Raw genomic sequence first — 21,754 nt, 5'->3', positions numbered from 1 at the left:
AATTAACAAACTTCCAGGAAAAAAATAAGGGTAAATTTTCATGAATTTGGGTTAGGCAAGATTTCTTGGATATGATAACAAAAAAACCAATCTACAAAAGGAACAATTGATAAATGAGACTTCATCAAAATAAAAACTTCTGCACTTCAAAAGATAGCTTTAAGAGAATAAAAAGAGAAGCTGCTGACTAGAAAAAAAGTTTTGCAAACCATATATGCAATAAAAGGACTTATTATCTACAATATACAAAGAACCCTCAAAAATCAGTAATAAGGAAAGAAACAACCCAAAATAAAAAAGGAGGGGAGATCTGAACAGACAGTTCAGCAAAGAAAATATATGGGCATCAAATAAGCACATGAAAAGATGCTTAACATCAATATTAATGAGGGATATGCAAATTAAACCACAATGAGATACCACTACACACCTGTAACAATGGCTAATATTGAAAAGACAGGCCACACCAAGTGCTGGTTCGGATGAAAAGGATACTGCAACTGTCGTTTACTGCTAGTAGGAATATAAAATGGTATAATCGATTTGGAAAACAGTTTGGCAGTTTTTTATAAATTTAAACATAGCACCCACCGTAGGATCCGACCATTCCGTTCCTAGGTAGTTATCTCAGAGACATAAAAGCATACAAAGACTTGCACATGAATTTTTATAAAGCTTTATTTGTAGTAGCTAAAACTAGAAACACAGTGAATACTATACAACAATAAAAAGAAATCAACTATTGATACATACAACAACATGGGTGAACCTTGAAAAAGTAATTCTGCTGAAAGAAGCTAGACTAAAAAGAGTGCATAGTGTATGATTCCATTTATATAAAACTTTAGAAAATTCAAACTAATCTCTAGTGACTAAAAGCAGATCAGTGGCTCCCTGGGGGTGGAGGGGAGGAGAAAAAGGGAAGGCTTCCAAAGGGGCATAAGGAAACTGGGGAGTGAAGTGAAGGATATGTTCACATGAAGTGACTGTGGTTATGTTTCATGAGTATTTATACATGTCAAAGCTCTTCAGAATTTTTTGTATACTTTAAATATCTGCATTTGATTGTGTATCAATAACACCTCAATAAAGCTATTTAAAAAAAAGAGCCACTGTAGTGATTAAAACAATGTGATATTGGTACAGGGATTACCAAATAGATCAAAGGAATAAAACAGAGCCTCGAAACAGATCCACAAATAGAAAGAAACTTGATTAGGACACAGATGGCTTAGTAGGAAAAGACAAGCTATGTAATAAATGGTACTAGAATAATTAGTGACTCATAAGAAAAAATAATTATATTGATTTCTAATTCACATCATACCCGAATATCAGTTTCACATGGTTTACAAACTTAAATGTGAAAGGAAAAACTGTGAAACTTTTAGAAGAAAATATAAAAGACTCTTTATGACCTCACATAGGGAATGATTTCTTAAATAAAATATAGAAAAAAATCTTAGAAGAAAATACAAATGAGCTCAACTACATTGAGATAAAACTTATAACACATGTCTGTCAAAGGATCAGTACCTAGAATCTATGAAAAAAAATACACAAAATTGATTTAAAAATAATTTAAAAATGGATAAAAAGATTATAATATACATGTAACAGAAAAAATAACTTACATACCAATAAAGAAAAGAGGCTCAATTTCATTAATAATCAGGAAAATACAAATCAAGACCACCACAAAATTCCCTTGTATACCTGTCAAATTGGCAAATATTAGGAAGTCTGACATTCTCAAGTGTTGGTGAGGATGTGAAGCAACAGGAATTCAATCACTGGGAGTGGGAGGGTTACTCAGTACAACTACTGCCTTGGAAAACAATTTGAGATTAACTTGTAAACTTGGCCATGTGCACAATCTCTGACTTGGCTATTCCGTTCCTAGGTTTCCATCCTAAACAAACTCTTGCAACTATTCAAACACGGAGACACAAACAAGAATGTTCAGAGCAGCTTTGCGTCTCATAGTAATAACCAGACACAACAAACTACAGCTACAAAAGGCAACACAGATGAATCTTAAAAATGCAATGCTAAATTTTAAAAGGACAGGGCGGGCCACAGTGGCTCAGCAGGCAAGAATGCTTGCCTACCATGCCAGAGGACCCGGGTTCGATTCCTGGTGCCTGCCCATGCAAAGAAAAAAAGGACATTGCAGAAGTCTACCACTGTATGGTGTAATTTTTGTAAAGGTAAATACAAGTGCAATTAAACAGAATATTGTTTAGCATTATAAAATCTGTGACTCTGCTTTTTTAGAAAAGCAAAGTCATGATACCCACAGCATTCATCTGAGTCTCATTACCTTTAGGAGCAGAGTATGTAGTGGTATGAGACTGGGGAGGCACAGAGCTGGGGCACTGTTCATATCCTAATTGTAATTTTGGGAACAAATTCACAGTGTTCACTGATTATTGTACTCCACAATTTTTATTAGTTATGTTTTTCATTTGTATGTATCATATAGGATATCATAAAAAATGTTCATGTGAGTCAAATAGTTAAATGTAAAAAAATGAAATAATAAAAGCACTAGAATAAATCACAGGAGACATTTAAAAAATAATCTTAGGGTGGGCCATGGTGGCTCAGCAGGCAGGGCTCTCGCCTGCCATGCCGGAGACCCAGGTTCGATTCCTGGTGCCTGCCCACACAAAAAGAAAAAAGAAAAAAAAAAACCTTAATAGTGATAAAGCCCTTTCTAAATACGACAAAAGCAAAAAACAAAAAACAAAAAACCTAGAGTATTTAGAAGACTGATGAACTGTTCAAATTTTACCATAAAGAAAGATGAAAGACAACAACCATGCAGAAAAAAAATAATCTGCAAGTTAAGACAGACAAAGAGCTAATTTCCTTAATATACATACACTCTTAAAGGCCAATAAGAAAAGCCAACCTTTTATGAAAAAATCAATAAAGGATATGGACAAATTTCACATAAAAGGAAATACAAATTGACCTTAAACCCATTAAAGCATGCCCAATCTCATTCACAGTAAGAGAAATGAAATTCACTGGGTCTGACTGTTCACTTACAAGATGGTGAAAATTTTCTTTTTAAAATTTTGCAACCTCTGCTTGTGGCAGTCATTTACCAAACTTGTTAAAAACGTCAGCCCCAGGATCACTATACAGTATATGTTCTCAAACACTGGTCCTGTCATAACACCTGGTGATTTCAACATCAACATAAATAAGTCTTCCATCTCTCCTCCAACAACTTTGGCTTCTACCCTCCCTTGGCCAATGCAACCCTGAATCATTCCACCTCCAGGCAACCCGTTCTCCAACTACCTCCTGACTTCCCAGCTCAAGCCCCTTCTAGTACCTCAACTCCAACAGTTCTTTGGCGCCAGCAGAACCTACATTCCATTCATTTTTTCTTCTTGCCACTCTTCCACATTCCCCTCCTTACCCAGCTTAAATCTCATTTCATTTTTGCAAAGGCCCGTTGCATCCACCTTCCACACTCTTGCCCTCTCGGGTTTCTTTGTACTCACGTGGCAAATCCCTAACTCTGGTTGACTGCAACAACTCACCTGTTCTATTCCTGCAGCTGTGCAGCTCAACATGGCTGGAAACAGTTCTTTAAAATTATGACCACACACCTCAGGTGGACCCTTCGTGCTGTTTGGCAAACATGTGACATTTCCCTGCTCTGTTCATGCTTGTGGACAACTATTTCCTCCCCTCCAATGGCTCTCTCTCCATCCTCATCCTCATCTTCCATCCTCTGCTTCCCATTTGACCAAGAAAACAAAGCAATCAGACGAGGATGGCCATAAGCTCCCACAGTGGATATACCCACTTACCTGCTTCCAGTGCCCAAGCTTTTTGCCTTCCCTGCTGCTTCCACGGAGCAACTGTCCATGCTGCCAGCTAAATCAGTCATTCTTCCTGCTCACTAGGTCCCAACCCCTTTGCCAACGCAAGGACGTTATTTCAGCCATTCTCAATTCTCTCTTGCCCACCATTTCACCTTTCTCTACAGGATCTTTCTCGTGAGCATATGGACAAATTATATGTGTATATAAATATATATATATATATATGTATTTTTTTTTCCTTAACCTTACATTGCATTCCAGCTACCACTCCATTTCTTTTATTCCTTTAGAGCCAAATGCAAAAACGTTCCTGGATTCTCTGTTCTCTAATTTCTGTCTTTCAATTCTCTCTTAAATCCTCTCCTATCAATCATAGGATGCCCCTTCCAGTCCCCTGAAATGGCACTCACCAATGACCTCCACACTGTTAAGTCTAATTTTCTTTTTATTACATCTGTCAGCAGCACATAACACAGCTAACTACTGTCTCCTTCTAGGGACAGTTTCTCATCTAGTCCTTTGTCTTTTGTGTTGAGTCTTTTGTGTTGGTTCCACATCTCCATGACCACTAAATGGCAGACTCAGGACTCAGTTCTTGGACCTCCTCTAGTTACTATTAATGCTCTTACTATTAATGCTCATTCCCAGGAAGATGTCACTCATTCAAATTTATATCTGCAGACTGGTCCTTTCCCTTGAAGTCCAAACTCATATTTTCAACTGCTTGCTTAACATCCCCACCTGGATGTTTAGTGAGCATCTTAAACACAACATATCCAATAACAAACTCCCAATTTTCCTCCCTCCAAATCTGCTCCTCTTGAAAACTCCCCCTCCTCAGTAAATGGGAGCTCCATCCTTCTATTCGTACAGGTCAGAAACCTTGGAGATTTCCTTGACTTCTCTCAACTTTCTGTTACTCAGTCCCTCTCTTTCCATAGCAAATGTTGCCAGTTCTGCCTGTGAAATATATCTTGAATCCAACGACTTCTTGTACCCTCCTCTATTACATCTCTGGTCTCAGCCTCCATCATCTCCCACCTGGATTATCATGATGGTGCCCCCAACTCATCTCCCTGCTTCCACCCTTGCCCCTCAACAGGTTCATCTCAACCAACCAGCTAGTGGGATGTTGGCCCCATCACGCTTCTCAAAGCCCTGCAGAAGCTTTCCTGTCACTCAGAATAAAGCTCAAGCCTTATGATGGCCCCAAAGCCCTGCATGACCTGGCCCTTCTCCTGCCCCACTTACTGCTTCTCTGACATCACCTCGTCCTACTCCTCCCGCACTCCAGCCATCTGGTCCTCTCACTGTTCCTCAGACACTGCAGACACATCTGCCCCAGGGCCTTTGCAAACTCAGTTCCCTCTGCAAAGAACACTCCACCCCCAGATATATACATGGCTCGTCCTTACTTCCTTTTCAATGATACCTTCCTTATATTTAAAATTGCAATATTCCCTTCCCTGGCACCCCCTAATCTTCCTTCAAGCCTTATTTTTCTCCTTAGCCCATATCACTATCTAACATGGCATACATTTTCTTATGGTACATATTTTATTAATTAGTTTATGTCTCTCTTCACTACTAAAATGTAAGCCCATGAACATAGGGCTTTTTGTTTATTTTGGTTGCTGCTGAATCCGCAGCATATAGAATAGACTATGGCACAGAGCAGATGCTTGAAAATGATTTCCTGAATGAATGAATAACACATTTAATTGGCCAGAGTGTGGGGAACAGGCATCCTTAAAGTTGCTGATAGCAATGTCAGTTGGTATAACCTCTAGAGGGCAAACTGGCATTAACTATCAAAATTACAAATGCACATATCCTTTGGGCCAGCAATTCTACTTCTAGCAATATCCTTCAGATAAAATCAAATGTGCATGAAATGATATATGAACAATGGGCACTTATTGGGAGGGGAATAGATGGGTGAGAGACTTGTAAATCCTTTGAAGATTCTTAAATTTTTGAATCATCTGAATGACCTATCTGTTAAAGGGAGAATAAGCAGGTGGTTTATGTTCCAATATGGAATAATCTCTAAGATACATTGTTTTACTGAAAAAAAGGTGCACAAGAATGCGTACAATATGCTATACATAGGGGTGAGAGGCAGACTTATTTTCCCTACTTATTCTTTTGTACCTTTTTAGTTTGGTACCTTACATATGCATTTCCTACTCAAAAAGAAGTAGAATGATTTTAAAAGCAAGATAATGATTGTGGCGTACATGTATCACTTTGACAATCCTGTGACTGAAACCTGCCAAGTATTTCCCCATTTTTCAAACAAAGGAAATGGACTTCGGGGAGAAGTCAAGTCAAACAGTGTAAAAGTGTTGGAACCTGGCTTTTTCGCCTCTCTCTCTCTCTGTGTTCACCTCCTTCCTCCCTGTTCCCCTTTTGGCCCTCTAACACCTCCCCACAGCTCCCCCTCCTTCCCTCCCTTCCATGACTGGAGGCTCCCTGGTCCCTGACAGTTTCTCTCTGTTCAGGGCCCACAACACGGTGTCCCCGCGTAGGCGCTGGGGGCGGGGGTGGGGTGGCGGGTGGCTTAGCCTCTTCCTTGAGCCCCTGAGCTGAGTAGCTGAACCCAGCCAGCTCCCTCGGGCTGTGCAGCTCCCAGGCCCCACCCCCTCCTGTACCTGTCAATAATCACGGGGTCCGAGGGCGTCTCATTCCGATTGCCGCAGCTCTTACGGTCACAGCACCGGCTGAAGGAAGGATGAGAAGGAGGGGAAGGAGGAAGGGAGTGAAGGCGAGGACACTGCAGCGTGCGTGCGTGCGTGTGCGTGTGTGTGTGTGTGTAGGGTGGGGGAGCCCCTCTACCAGGGCAGCCCAGGGGTGAGGATGCTGATGTCCGGTCTCAGGGGGCTCCCAGAGGCCACGGGGAGGAAAGCAGTGAGGGCTTTTCCGCAGGGACCTTGAGACCCCAGCCCTGGGGATAAGGTTGGCCAGGAAACCCTTGTCTCAGAGGCATGCTGCTCCAGGCAGATCCAGAAGAGGGCAGGCTACGGGCCCCTACAGGGTACTTTTTATTGAAGTACAATCTACATATGAAAAAGAGCTCACGCTGTAAGCATGCGGCCCATGAATGATCACGAGGCGGAACCACCCATGTAACCAGCACCCAGACCAAGAAATGCCACCTGAGCAGCGCCTCAGAAGCCCCCTGGTGCCCCCTCCCTATCACGGTCCCAAGCCCCGAGTTCTGAACAGGGATCCCTTTTCCATGCGTAAGGCACTGCCTCTGAGGCTTCCATCTCTTGGGGAGACGCTGCCGACCAAAGCCAAAGAGGGGTCACAGGGAAGAGGGGCCCAATGGCTGTGTCCACGGGAGTCGCGCACCCGCTGTGCGCACCGAGCATCCCGTGGGGCAGCCAAGTGCCCTCCCTCCTGAGGCTGAGCGGATCCCGGAGGCCGCAGGGGGTCGCCTGGCCCGGGCCCTGCCCCCACCTCCCCAGAAAGCCTCTCCCTTGGGCTTTATTAGTTAAGCTTCCCAGCATCGGCAGGAGGCCTCTCTTACAAAAACACTCGGAGAAGCCACATAAACAGGCCGGGCTAATGGGGCCTCAAGGACCCTCGCCTCAGCCAGCGCAGGGCCCAGGGGCCTCTCTCCTCCCCGCCTCCCCCTCCCCCCACGCCTCCCCAGGGAGCAGCCAGCAGAGGGCGGTAGAGGAAGGGCGTGGCAGGAGCCCCTGGTAACATCTTGGCAAAGGAGCGAAGTGTCCCCCCACTCCGTCCCACCCCCCACCCCTGCCATGTGTCCACGCCCATCTCACCTGCACATGATCTCGTGGGTGAGCAGCACTCGGCACATTTCAGGGTTCTTGTCCTGCCCCTCGTAGATGATGGCCTGGGGGGTGGGAGAAGTGCACAGACTGGAGGGAAAGGAGGCTTCTCTCAAGTGCAGGTGTCAGCGGGGACCGGACCTGTGGTTCTGTCCTCGCATCCTCCAAGCTCAGGCGGAGGGGAGACCCTGCCCCCTGGGAAGATCATGTGGTCCCACCTGAAGGGGGGGGGGGTGGTGCCCAGGAGGGCCAAGCAGGAGCTGGGAGCCTGGCTGCCCAGGCGGAGAATAAATCCCTCCTCCCAGACCAGGGGTGCCACCTGGGTGGGGACCACAGTCAGGGCTGCCGGAAGGGTGGACACATTTTCTGCCTGTGCTGAGCGCGGGCCACATGTGCAGGCTGCTCCCAGGCTCCGGCTGGACCTCTGCGGTCTGCTCACCAAGCCCCTCGTGCTCTCCCTGCCAGCTGCTCCGCCCGTGCCAGCTAATCTGCCCTAAGGGACATGCAGCTGCTTCTTCTCTTGCCCCCAACCCCATCCCCTCCCCTCAATTCAAGGCAGCATCTCTCCCTGGGACTGTCGGATCAGCCTCCTCGCCGACCTCCCAGCTTCAACTCTCTGCCCTGAAGAAAGGAGTGAGCCTCCTGAACTGTAAATCTGGCTTCCCAGCTTATCACTCTCTGGGCCTTATAGCCCATTTCTAAGGGTTTTCTCTCCCTGGACTTCCCCAAGCACTTCCACATCCATGCCCCTCCCAATCCCACACTGCCACTGCCCTATCTCCTCCACCACAGCGACTGCAGCCTTCTGGAATAAACCAATTCTTCCTCTGCCCTGGGATTAGGTGGAGGCTGCAGGGGGTGGGAAAGCCCCAGTCCCGGACTTGCAGGCTGGGTTCACTGATTTGGCCGCTTCCCTCCTTACCAGCAGGTGCAACTTCTCTGAAAAGCCCTGAGACCTGGGGCCCTGCCTCAGCAGAAATCATCAGATCTTGGTCAGGATTCCATTTCCCTGAGATCCTTACACTGCCTGGCACACTGTGGTGTTCTGTAAATGTTCGGGAAGGAGGGAAGGAAGGAAGGAAGGAAGGAGGGAGGGAGAAAGGGAGGAATTCCCACTATCCCTAAGACCATCTCAGGCCACCATGGTTTCTCCTCTTCTCAAGAGCCGGTCCCCTGAGGCTCCTTCCTCGGTCCTTCCACTTCAGCAAGGTGGGCAGGGCCTGTAGTAGAAGCTCTTGGAGCCCCACCCGGGTCCTCTTTCCTGGACCAGTGCACTCATCCTCTGATGGCCATTAGCTGATGGGAACTGCCTCTCTGAAGCTGTCTGGGAGGTTATACCCTCCTCTTAAGAGTGATCCCCAGGGCTCATCCATGACTGACTGACACAGGGTACAAAATCCTGGCCTCAGTGGGACACAGCCTTTGTGCCATTCCTTCTTCAGAGCTCCCCACAGGATCAGTCTGAGGCTAGACTCCAGCACAGACCACGTCCTTGCTCAGTTCTCTTCCTCGCCCTGTCCTGCCTCTCTCATTCCTTTTCTTAAAAGCACCTCTGTCCCATCCCCCGATAAACCACATGCACCTGAATTTCCATTTCAGGATGGGCTTTTAGGGAAGAGGACCTAAGACAGGGTCTTTGCACAAATGCTGCCCTTTTCTAGCCTATGACTCACACCTGCTCCTACTGTAGGCAGTCCAGCACCTATGGAGGGCAGGAACGAGGATGCAAACTCAAACCAAAGGGATGTTCCATCGGGAACAGGGGTCTGAGAAAAGGGCAGGACGGGTCTGAGCACCCTGGCTGGCTCACCTGCTTGGACATGGAGTCGATGAGGCGCACGTAGAGGTCCTGTTCGGTCCGAAGTCCTGCAGGTGGGAGGGTGGGGAGGGCTTGCTTCCTGGGGAGGAGCTGCGGTCTCCGACAGCTGGACCACACTCCCCACCTGGCCCCACCCTGCACAGTGCAGCAGGACAGACTTCCTCAGGGTCAGGGCCTGGGGAGGGGCAGTGGGCACCACTCACCATTATTATACACCAGCCAGAGGCGGTAATGGATCCCATTGTTGGTCTTTTCGGCCCCATGTTCCTGCAGGGACAAGATGGCAGGATGCGCCAGTGCTTCTCCACCCTCCATTCTCTCCTGCCCATTGCCTCCTCCCGAGCCCTAGCCCTCCTTCCTGTCTTCTATCCATTCACCGTCCATTCTTCTCCACTCATCTATCCATCAATCGATTCATCTGTTGTGGGGCGGTGGAAGGGGGGTCCCTGAAGCTCTCCCATCCCACCCTGTGCCCGACCCAGCCGGGCCCACGAGCCTCTCACTCTGTCCTTTTCCACGAAGTCAATGAAGGCTGTGCGCTCCACCTCCACGGGCTGCCCCTGCCGGTCATACATGGCCAGCACGAAGTGGAAGAAGTTGGATTTCCTGAGGTTGGAAGGGGGCTGCTTCTCAAAATGTGCTCGTGCCAGGCCCACACCACTGCAGGAAGGAAAGGAGCTGGGGAACCACTGAAAGTACCCTCAGGTAGACGGGCTGGCCAGGGCTTGGCATGAAGAGTTTGGAAGAAATCAAATTGGACAGGCCCTTTCCACCCTGGCCAGGGGGCAATTCGGTTCCAGCCAGAGGCTTCCCAGAACTGATATCACCCCCAGCCTGCTCTTTGGGGAACAAGGACCACAGCAGGTGGCTACGAAGGGAGGCAACCCTGCCAGGTCTTTTCTCCTGGATTCCATGTTTTGAAAGGTTGAGCTCCAAAACCAGACGTATGGATCAATCCATCATACTAACTACAGGCCCTTGTGAGTGCCCACTGCACCCCCTTTAGGACATCGGGGGGAGCTTGGGGATACTGAAACAAATATCCCCTGTACCCCAGCCAATGGCTGAGATTTCCATAAGCCTGCGACACTGTCTGGGAAATGATATCCATCAGGCCCTCAGAGACATGAAATGGGCTTAGGGCTACCAGTCTGCCCAGCCTGGACCCTGAGCTGGACTGGAAGTGGGCAACCCCTCCTTGGTACAGAGGGGCCTGCCACAAGGCTTGGAGGACAACCCCCAGGCCCCGTGGGCAGGAGGAACTTCTAGTCTGTCCTTGCCAAGAGTTTCTTCTACAGAAACCATTCCTAGAAGCAAAGCCAGGGTGAGGGTAGGATGAAGGGAAGAATTAAGTCCTATTCAACAAATATTTCCTGGTCTCCAGTGATGTACCAAGCAAAGCAAAGAGTTGAAGCTAAATGCATGGTGGTGGAGGTCAGAAATACAGAAAGCTGTAATAAAAGACAAAGTGTTAGGTATCCCCCAAAAGATATCACCATATAGAAAACTATAGAAGTAATGGAGGGGAAAAAATGAATTCTTTTTGTGAGGATTAAGGAGAAGACTTCTGGAGATGGTAGCCTTTTCCTAGGCCTTGAGGAATGAATGAGCTGAACAGGTGGAGGAGGCAAAAGGGCAGAACAGATAGCGTAAGAAACGGCTATAAGTGGGAGTGTTAGTGTCCCTGGACCACAGATTTCAAAAAGCAAAGTGAAGAGAGAAAAGGTTGCCTGTGAGACTACAAAAGCCAGGCCAGGGAGTGTGGACTTTTCTCTATGAGTTAAGGTCTTCCAAAGTGAATTCCTTAGATCTCATGGCTCCAGATGCCCCTATATGAAAGGGTGCTCTGGCAACAGGGATTGGGAAATCCAACTTCAAAGCAGACACGGGTGTATCTGAACACGACCCTCCGGGAAAGGACCTTATTTGGCTTGGCTCAGGCCAGTGCTCCCTATAAGTGACAATGGGCCTCCAAGATGGCTCCCAACGATCCCCCATCTCCTCGTGTTCATGCCTGTGGATCCTCCTCCCATATTTTATCAGGATTGGTCTGTGTGGCAACAGGAGATGGCAGAGTGATTGTATGTGAGTCTGCACTTAGGCCATCAAAGACATTGTGGCTTCTGCCCTCTCTCTCTCTCTTGGATCACTCACTGAGGAGGAAGCCAGCTGCCATGCCTTGAGGATACTCAAGCAGCCCTATGGTAAGGTCCACTTGGAGAACTGAGGCTTCCCATCAAGAGCCAGTACCAACTTGCTAGATGAGTGTGCCATCTTTGGAAGCATTCAAGTTTTCATATGATGCAGGCCTGGCTGCCATCTTGATTGCAGCCACACGAGAAACAGTGAGCCAGAACCACTCTGCCTTTCCTAGATTTCTACCCCTGAGAAACTGTGCGATATGTTTTTTGTTTTAAGCTGCTAAATTTTGAGGTAATTTATGCAGCAATACAGCACTTTTATTGAGGGCTATGGTGAGGTGGTTTGGAGCTATGTACCCCAGAAAAAAATGTCCTTAAACTTAATCCATTCCTATAGGTGTGAACCCATTGTAAGTAGGAACTTTTGATGAGGTTACTTCAGTTAAGGTGTGGCCCACCTCAGTCAGGATGGGTCTTAATCCTATTACTGGAATCCTTTAGAAACAGAATGAAATTCAGACAGACAGAGAGATAGCCTGGGAAGCAAGAAGCTGAAGGTCAATGGAACCCAGAAGAGGAGGGAGAGGCAGGAGAGGCTGCCTTGTGTACTGCCATGTGACAGAAATGTGCAGGACCAGGGATCCCTGGCAGCCGGCCCCAGAACGCCAGACTTCAGGAAGAAAGCATCGCTTTGATGATGCCTTGATTTGGACTTTTTCCTAGTCTCAAAACCGTGAGCTAATAAATTCCTATTGTTTAAGCCAACCCATTGCATGGTACTTGCTTGGGCAGCCAAAGAAACTAAAATACATGGTTTGGGAAACATGACTAAAGGTCACAAGAACGTCCTGAAGCCAGACAGTGCACAGTGTCAGACTGGCCTTAGAAGACTCTGCAGGTGGGCAGGGCGCGGCTGGGGGGCAGGTGGAAAGCTGCTGCAGGAGGCGGGAAAGAGGACTAGGATGGTGGGACTGCCTGGAAAGTCATTTAGACCAGCTTTCCAAGATTCCCATCGCCGATGTGCCAGATTCCTCACCACTTAATATTTTCCTTTATATATCTTTAAATCAACTCACTCTTTTACTCGGCTTCATGTAAGCCACCATATCTGGGATTTCATAGGGCTTATTATGTTTTTACTCATACAGATTACAAAAATTAAGACATAATAAAATGAAAATTGTTCCTTCCTGCTTTGGAGTCCCAATGGTCCCTGTGAAATGCTGATGTAGGAGGCAGAAGCAATGGTCCAGCGGGGCCAGAGAGGCCCATCAACACTTTCTTTTCCCTTCCCTAAGGCTCCTTCTAGCAAGGTTCCTTCCTCCAGGGACCAGGCCCTACCTCCATCCTCTCCCTCCTGCCTCCCTCTCAGGCTGCAGTCCTTTCAGGTCTAGGCCCTGACCCGCTCCAGCCACCCCCTCTCCCATTTGCCAAGTGCCTGGGAAGCCCGAAGAGGGCTTTCAGTCACAGCAGGCCCCTGATTACTGCTGATGAATATGCTAATGAGGCACCAGCCCTCAGCTCCTCCCCCTGTCTCTCTGGACCAGCTTGGCTTGAACTCCACCAGGGACAAGTTCAAGGACCACCTTGGGGGAGAGAAGGCCAGAGGGGGTGGGCTTGTGGAGCACCGTGATCAGAAGGCTCTTAGAAGGGGACAGAGAAGGAAAAAGGCAGTAGTGGGGATGGGGCTGGTCCCCAAGGCAGGGCCATTCAGATGCTGAGAAATAATAAAGCCCCTCAACCCCCCAACCTGGACCACTCGCCAGAAGCTTTCTACATAGATACACCTATGTTACTCAGGCCAAATGCCAAATTAGCACAGAATACATCTAGGATGCTGGCCTGAGCCGTAGAAGATGCTTCCTCTCCCACTCGTCCCCCTTGGCAAATATCACTACTCCCGGGCCCTGGCTGCCTGCCGGCTCCAGCCAGGCCTCTGGGGCTTGAGCGCCAGACCTGGGAATTTTGGTCTAAGCCCCTCCAAAGGTCTCTTCCTCCTCCCAGGAGGGGATTCCTGGAGAGAGAGAGGGCAAGTGAAGACAGAAAAGGTTGCATGCCCTCCTAGAGAGAGAGAGGGCATGGGGACCGGTGAGGGAGAGGAGAGCAGGTACCTCTCGGGTCTGTGGCCTGTCCCCTGGGCTGGGAGCTAAGGACCACGGAGGAGCCCGCACTGCCTCGGTGCCCATGCCCTACCTCGAGCACAGGGGCCTGCCTTCCAGCGCTTTCCCACGAAGCCTGCTGCAGTTCAGGGGGCCTGGGGCCCACTCACCCTCCCAGACTCACACTCATCCATGCAATGCAAGGGGCAGGATCATTGTCACCAGCACAAAAGAACAACAGCCCCAGCCCCCTCATCCCCCACCCCCCAGAGGCAGGGGAGGATGGAAAGGGCAGGACCCCTGCAGGGCAAGCTCCCTGTCTAAGTGTCCCAGCTTACCCTGCTCATACCCCCACTTGCTGTGGCACTTGTGAGAAAGTCAAGGTAGAATGAGAAAAGTTTCCATTTTAACGGCATCCTAGTATTTCCTATGAACAAGAGTCGGAGAAATGACAGGAGGGCACATGGGGAGGAAGAGGAAGGAAGCTGGTGAGAGGCAGGTCTGCACAGGGCCTTCCCTCGAGGCACCTTACCCCGAAGTGTGCAGCCAGTGGCCAATCAACACCCAGTGAGTGGAAATGCAGGCCCCAAAGGGAGAGAGCTAGGGAGGGGGGAAGGGGAAAGTTTTGCGCTTCTTCCCTTGGGGATAGCTGATTCTCTTGTAATGAGAAAACAAACCAAGTTTAAAGAACAAGAAGAAACACAGAGATAAGCTCACATCTCCTCACATAACTGAGCAGCTAGACACAAGGGGAGCCCTGTGGCTTGAGAGCCCCCACAGGACATCCTGAGTGCAGAAATGTGTGGGAAACGGGGGGGGGGGGGAGACATGGGGGACACTTGTGCTCTCAGACTGGCTTAGAGACAGAGACGAGGGTAAAGGCCTTCGCTTCTGATTCAGTGGTCTCCAAAGTAGGGCTGCCCAAGACGATCACTCAGGTGGGGGAGACACTGAGGGGCAGGTTCTCAGCACATGTCCACCGTGGGCAACTGAGCTTGACCCACCGGGGAACTGCAGGAACAGGACAGAACATGGGCCTCAGATATCCCAACGGAGGGCTGGGTGAAGGAGCTGGGGTCCTTATCCACCAACTCAGTCAGTCACCTGGCTGTACTACTCCTCAGGCACTCCTGCCTGCCTTGCCAGGGGGCAGGGCGGGCACTGGCAGAGGGGAGTAGGCGCTGGCTGTGGAAGCAGGCTTTTTGCCAAGGATCCCGAGGGCACTACTTGACCCAGCCATCCAGGGCCAGGGGGCCAGGGCAGCCACTCAAGCTACAGCCAGGAGGGTGCAGCCTGACAGGTATTATTAGTTCAGTTTATGGCAAATAAAAGGAAGACCCGCCTCACCTGGCATATGTGGTTACGGATGGAGCCCCGAATTCAGAAACCTCTTATTCACTTAGCATCGTTAGTGAACAAAGCGTTCCACAGAAGAACTTTTTTTCCAGATAGATGTAGCTTACTTCACTAAGTGACAAAAACAGCCACATGCACTGCTTTTGAAAGACTCCAGAATGAATGTCATATTTCTACACTTCCTTATAAAGATTATGTTTAACGAAATGTTCAAAATACTTTCCTCTCTACTCCAGAGCATGCTGAGGTGGTGGGGTATATGCCTCTGAAATGAAGAATCAGATATGGGAGGAAAGGGTACTCCTTTTCCAATCTCCACCAAGCCCCACTCACCCCTTTCCTACCTTCTGTTCTGAAACAGGCCAACAGGAGATGGTGGTGCAAGGAAAGCTTTAGTTTTGCACAGACACCAGTTGCACAGATACTCGCAAACGTGGCAGTGCACGGGCTTTGTGGGTACAGTTGGGAGTCCAGGTTAAAGGTGACATCAAAGACACCTTGACCTTCACAGCTGGGACCACTCAGGGGGCCTGGGTGCCCGGACACACGGGGATGCATGTGGGGACCTGTTGGGGGTCTGCAGAGTTGTCTGGCTGCTGCTATTGCTGGGCCCGCCCCTGGAGATGCTCCTTTGAAAGGCTGAGCAGGATGCCCCAGATTCCTCTCTCGTGGCAGCCACTAGACGCTGCCATGACTGTCCAGCAGAGTCAAAGCCTCCCTTCCAGCTGTGCTTGCTCCTCAGAAGGCTGCTTGTGACCCTTTACATCCTTAACTACAAGCTCATTATAAAGAAGAGTAAATTAAAACCGTCCCCAACCCTACAGAGGACAAGTGACTAGGGCTGGAGCCTGGGGGGCCCCCTCCTCGCCCCAGAGGAACCCCAGGCCTTTTGCCCTCCCTTCCCCCTACTCTTGCTGGCTGGGATAGCCCAAAGTTCTGAGCAGTGCCTTGTCTTGGGCCTGAACCACTGCAAGTCTGGGATGCAGGGGAGAAGAGGACAAGCCTTGAGGTCATCAACAATGGAGGAGGCTTTGTTGACCCCACCCCTGCCCCCTGGAGAAGTGGCAAGGACAAAAAATGTGTATGTCTCCTGCATCTCTCTCCTGGTCTCAGATTTCCCTAAAGCCTCTCTCTTCTAAATCCAGCTCTTCCCAGTCCCAGTTTATTTGCCATAAAACTTAAGTTTTATTCCCCTACACAGCTCCCTCTTCCTTGGTGCTTCTTTCTTCCTTTCCTCTACATCCTCCCATCCTCCAAGCACCCCACTGGCCCCTAGTCTGCCCTGCAGGCAGGCCCTGGACCCTGGGATTGCCAATAAGCATCAAACTGGGCCTGGAATTCTTGCCCCGAGTCAGGACCTGTGGACCAGCCCCTGACAACGTCCAGAGCCTGGCTGTGCTGCAGACCAGAGAAGATAAAAGCATCAGCTCACCAGAGGCCATCCACACCAACAGTGGGGCAAGGCAGGTAGAGGGAGTGCTTGCTGGCAAGGGGAAGCAGCAGCCCAGAACCTGTGTCCAGCGGGTCCTGCTGGAGAGGGCACTTAAGGGATGGGGAGGCTTGACAGTCCCTCCTTCCACTGCTTAGGAGCAGCCTCTGCTCACCTGCCCTAGGGAAATGGCTCAGCCACCAAGATCCCAGGGTGGGGGGGGGATGGTGGTGGAGTATCTCACCTGCCTGCTCTCCCACTCTTCCTCTTGCCCTCACAATTGCCCTCCATCCAACCAAAAGGCTGCCCACCCCACTTGACTGCCTATCCTCCTGCCACCCACTACAAGCTTGCCTGCCAGGTCCCAGGCTGAAGAGTGGCTATTAATTATTAAAGCCAACAAAAGCATTTCCTAGCAGGGAGGCTAGCCTGCAGCTGCTTACAGGAAAGGCAGCCCCAACTGGCTTCCCTCTCAGGGACCCTGCTAGTGTGTTGGGGCCAGCTCAAGGGGGAGGGCTGGCCTGGACCCTCCAGGGGTCTCCCCCAGCTGAGAAGCATATCAGAAGGAAAAGAGAACGACTTCTGCACTGAGTGCCCCAGGTTTGCAGGGAGTCTGGGAAAGGTGGGCTGGGGTCTCTGAGATAAAGTCCTTTTGGCTCAGGGCAGGGGATTTGCAACAATGGCCAGGGGGCCTTGTGCAGAGTTCCTGACTCCCTACTAGGGAGACTCAGCAAGCCCTCCACTCCAGCCTTCCTCTCTGTTGCCTCCAGATTAAGACTATGTCTCTTGCCTTCTCCCCTACTTCTCCTGTGCTGAGAACTTTCCTTCCTGCTGGCAGAGCCTGTCTCATTGATCTAAGCAGGCTCTAGGCCTCTCCTCCTCACCTACCTTCAGTAAAACCTTGACATTTTAAACTGGGAAACAGTAGCTTCTTCAGTACCTGGCTTTTGGGACTCAGGAAGAACCTGGAGACCATCAAGGTGGAGAGGGGAACACAACAGAAAGGGATTTCAGGAGCCTTCTTAGATGCACTCCTGCTTTCTTCAGCAGATATTCATTGACTCCCTACTGATTGCTCAAGCCTGTCCTGGATGCCATGGACACAAGGATGAATGAGCCACCATCCTTGTCCTAGAGGAAGGCCCAGGCTGGCCAGGCAAGGACAGGGAGGGCAGGCAGGAGCCTCTGGCCTGTGGTAAGCCTCCTTAGGCAGTCTTATGATCCATTCCATTCGGTGGGTGGCTGGGAGGAGAAAATCCATGGGATGGGTTCTGAAGGCTGGATACGTGGGTGCCAGGGGGCAGGGTGATTATGAAATGTTAGGGTAATAGGACTTACTGTTGGAGCAGCTGGTTCTCCAACATCATTGGATTCCAGGCATTGTATAGAGACTGAGGGGGTGGTGGCGGGGAGATAGTGTGAGACCATGATGGGCCTTGAATGTGGAACAGCTGGGGGGAAGTAGGGAGTCACTGAAGTTTTACATCAGGGGAGAGATATGATCAGAGAAGTTCTTGGGGAACTTTGCTGTGGCCCAGGTGTGTGGCTTGGGGTAGGGCACGGTAGGGGGAGGGGCTGGGGCAGTGGGCCAGAAGGCTGAGCAGGAAAACCAGGGCACAGTTAGCCTTCAAGCCAGGGAGGAATGTGGCGTGTTGTTAAAGGTGGTGACTGTGGGCACTGCAATTGGGAGGAAAGAGAAGGGAAATTCTGTAAGCCTAGATAACCAGGTAGCTGTGAGGTGAGGCATCAAAGACAACTCTCAGATCCCAACAGCCTGGGCAGGGAGCAGGGGCTCCTGGGAGGTTCCTCCGAGATGAGAGGCAGAGCAACCAGGCTGAGGCTGAAGAGGGAGGTGGGGACAGGGAAAGGAATTTTTGTTTTTGCTGTTTTCAGATAGTAGGACCTGAGCTGAAGACTGCGAATCAAGATATAAACGGGAGAGAGGACAGGCACTACTAGGGAGTATGAGGAGAAAGGCAGGAGGGGACTGCAGAGTTGAGTGAAAATGTGGGGGCTCCCAACCTGTGTTCTGAATTTGGGGATGAACAGCCTGGACATGAAAAAAATGTCCCTATTCAAACTGGAGACGCCCCCTGAGTCCCAGAGATATGCCCCTGGGGACTCTACTCAAGACCCCCAATTACCAATAGCAGTGCTGGCAGCCATATCCTCTGGGGGAACCCCAGCCCCGCTCCCTGCACCCACATAAGCTACCTTCTTTGCACCTGCTTTCCCTCACGGAGGCTGTGGGCTCCAGGCAGGGACAGAGGGGAGAGCTGGAGGGGAATGGGGACTTTAAATCCCAGAGGCCCTGGAACTCTCTTACAAGGTTCTCCCACCACCCAACCAGTGGTGAAGATGACGATGGGGTAAGAAATATATCCTCACAAGTTAAATAAGAAGTCAAAAGCCAACAGAAAAACAGGCAGGACAGAATTGTACAGATAGCACAGGAAAAACACGTTAGAAAGAAGGAAGATGGGAGGGACACACCACCATGTTAATAGTAGTTACGACAGAGAGGTGGGACTTTGTTTTCTATTTTCCACTTTTTCTGAAATATATTTCTACCCATTTTAACGCTTACAGAACTTAACTCATACATAGGCTCTTTCTCACCTGAAGTTGGGCCCCAGACAGAGCCCCATGTGTCTCCCTGATACCCAACTCTGAAAGGACATAAGTACAGGGACACGGTTTCGGATTGAGCCTCAAACAAGGTGTGTGTCTGTTCCAGGGAGAGGGGGTTGCTGGACTATGGCTGGTGTCCTGTGGACATGGCTAGGGATGTGAGTGTGTGGCCCCTTTGCCAGGCCAGGTGTGCCCTGGCAACCTGCTAGCAGAATCCTTTCAGGCTGCTGGACAAAGCAGCTCAGACCTTCTGGAAAGCCCAGTCCCACCCTGCTCCAGCTGTCTCCAGAGTCAGCACCGTCCTGTTCTCTCTTATGCACTGAGAGCTCCCTCTGGGATGTCTTGACTTGCCCCCCTGCCCTCGCAGCTGGAAGTACACACAGCCTGCGGCCCACCTGTCCTGTATGGGGTGGGCCATCAAGTAGTAAAGTTATCTTCCAGATCCAGGAGTTGATTCACCTCAGAGGCCCTCTTGCTCAAACTCCTGAAAAGGAGTCAGAGGATATGTATGTGGGTGCTGGGTTCCTAGAGACCCTCAGTTCTGCATGACCACCAGAAACAACCCTTTAAGCGAGGCAGGCCTGAGGATTCTGTCCCAGTCCCAACCCCAATCACTCCAGCTAAGCCGACTGCCTACCTCAGCTCTTCCAGGCTTTTTAGTCTCCAGCCGCTTCTCCTACTCTATTCAACCCCACCCTCCAACTCTGAGGGGCGTGGGAAAGGAGGGGCTGGATTTCTTGCCTTTCCCGGCAGAGAGCCTCGGAATTGGACAAGGGGAGGCAGTAGGACTGCCCAGGAAGGAGGGGAATAACCGTTTCTCTATGGCTGGTAGCTGTGGGTCATGGCCCGACAGTCGCGGGCAGCGGGAATACCTCCTCCTGCAGACCCGGGTGGCATTCACCACCGCACCCGGAGAGCGACTGTCAGAGAAGTCAAAGCCGGGACAGCCCAGAGAGGATGCAGAAGCCCCGCCCCGGCCCGCCCCACATCCTCAGGAGAAAGCACAGGCGCTCAGGACAGGGTGGGCGGGAGAACTTGCCGGGACCGTCCAGAGTTGAGACTCCCCCCGGCCCCCTACTCCCGCAGCTGAGCAAGCACAGCGAACACCGGGAGGAGCCGTCCAGCCCGAGCGCGCCCGGGTCCCGTCTGACCGCTTACCTCTGCGCGGCGGTGCTGGCGTCCAGGATGCCCGCGCCCTGCATCCAGGAGCGCATCGAGCCCAGGCCGGCGGGCAGCAGCGGCTCCTCCTTCAGGTTCAGCCCGCCGCGAGGCAGAGCGTCCTGCGCGGGGAACATAAGGGCGCGCGGTGGGTGGGCGCCCCGGCCGCCCGGGATCCGGCCGTGTGGAGGCTCAGGGCGTCGCAGCTCAGCCCGACCCGACGGCACCGGGAGCCTCCAGGAGCGCAGTGCAGCGCCAAGCCTCGGCGCCTCAGTGCTCGCTAGCCTCTCGGGCGCTCCCTCGGAGAAAGCGGGTCCGCGAGCGCCCGCGCTGTCCCCTCCCCTCCCGGAGCGCGGGGCGGGGAGATGGAGGGATTCCCCCGCGGCCTGAGCGCCGGCGAGCGGGCGACTGCGCGCGGGGCGGGCTGGGCGGGAGCGGAGCCGGCAACCGGGTCCGCGCGGAGGCGCCCCAGAGGCGCGCTCTGGAGGCTGCCCAGGGCCGCGGTCGTCGGGGGTGGGGGGGTGGGGGAGCCCGAGCGCCCCGGGAGCTGCCTCCGACAGGGCGGGGGCGCGGGGCTGCCCGCCCTTTCCCCCTCGCCACCCCCACCTCCCGCCCGCCCGCCCGCGGCGCCGGCGCGGGGCGCTGATTACCATCCGGGAGGCGGAGGCTGCGGGCGCCGAGCTCGGCGGCGGCGGCGGCGACAGCGGCGGCAGCGGCGGCAGGAGCAGGAGCAGCCGCGCGTCCCGGGGAAAGGCAGGGGCAGCGCCAGGCCAGCAGCCGCCGCCGCCGCCGCCAGCGCCCCGTGCGCCCCGGCGCCCCGGCCCTGCCGCAGCCCCGGGCGGCAGCACCTGGAGCAGCAGCAGCAGCAGTCCGGCCGACTCCCCCCGGGGCCCGGCTCCCGCGCCGCCCCGCCGCGGCCGCCGCCGACCGTCGCTCCCCAGGGCCTGGCCGCGGGCCCGGGCCATCCCGCCGCCGCCGCCGCCGCCGCTCCCGGGGGAGCGGGAGCCGAAGGGAGGGAGCGCGGGAGGGAGGAGGGATGGCGGGAGCGGGCGGGCCCCGGGGACGAGGGGCCGGGGGAGGCGGGGGCGGGGCGGCGCGGCCGGCCGAGGGGCGGCCGGGGACGTGACATCATCGGGGGAGGAGCGGCCGGGCTCGGGCCGCCGCGGCGGGGCGGACCCTGGCGAGTCGGTCGCCGGGGCTGGGGGCTGCGGCCTGGTGGAGGCCACGGGAGGGAGCTGGAGGGGCCGGCGGGGGCCCGGGAGGCCGGGCCGGGGAGGGGGCCGCGCGGCGCGGCGAGGGGGCCCGGCCAAAGCCCGAGGAGCGTGCCACGCCGCACTCTTCACCGCCACGGGACGAGGCTCCGGCGTCTTCGCGGCCTCCCCTCCCTCCCCCAAGTACTCGCTGCACTCTCCACGCAGACGCCTTGTTTCTAGACTTGCTGCTCATTTTGACGCCTCCGAGCCCTTCCTCTCG

General features: G+C 52.1%; 1 protein-coding gene across 1 annotated transcript in view; it reads right to left on the bottom strand.

Annotated features, from left to right (window-relative positions):
• Positions 1-21,246, bottom strand: part of EBF4 (EBF family member 4) — a 61,605-nt gene extending 40,359 nt beyond the window's left edge. The window contains exons 1-7 of the mRNA XM_077160217.1: positions 20,932-21,246; positions 20,282-20,403; positions 9,971-10,127; positions 9,671-9,734; positions 9,459-9,514; positions 7,640-7,713; positions 6,503-6,571 (exon numbers count right to left, since the gene is read on the bottom strand). Coding sequence (XP_077016332.1) covers positions 6,503-6,571; positions 7,640-7,713; positions 9,459-9,514; positions 9,671-9,734; positions 9,971-10,127; positions 20,282-20,403; positions 20,932-21,246 — 857 coding nt within the window. The remainder of the gene's footprint in view (positions 1-6,502; positions 6,572-7,639; positions 7,714-9,458; positions 9,515-9,670; positions 9,735-9,970; positions 10,128-20,281; positions 20,404-20,931) is intronic.
• Positions 21,247-21,754: the final 508 nt, after the last annotated feature.

Source organism: Tamandua tetradactyla, chromosome 1, assembly GCF_023851605.1.
Source record: "Tamandua tetradactyla isolate mTamTet1 chromosome 1, mTamTet1.pri, whole genome shotgun sequence".
NCBI classification, from domain to species: domain Eukaryota; kingdom Metazoa; phylum Chordata; class Mammalia; order Pilosa; family Myrmecophagidae; genus Tamandua; species Tamandua tetradactyla.
This window is presented reverse-complemented; position numbering and strand designations above follow the sequence as displayed.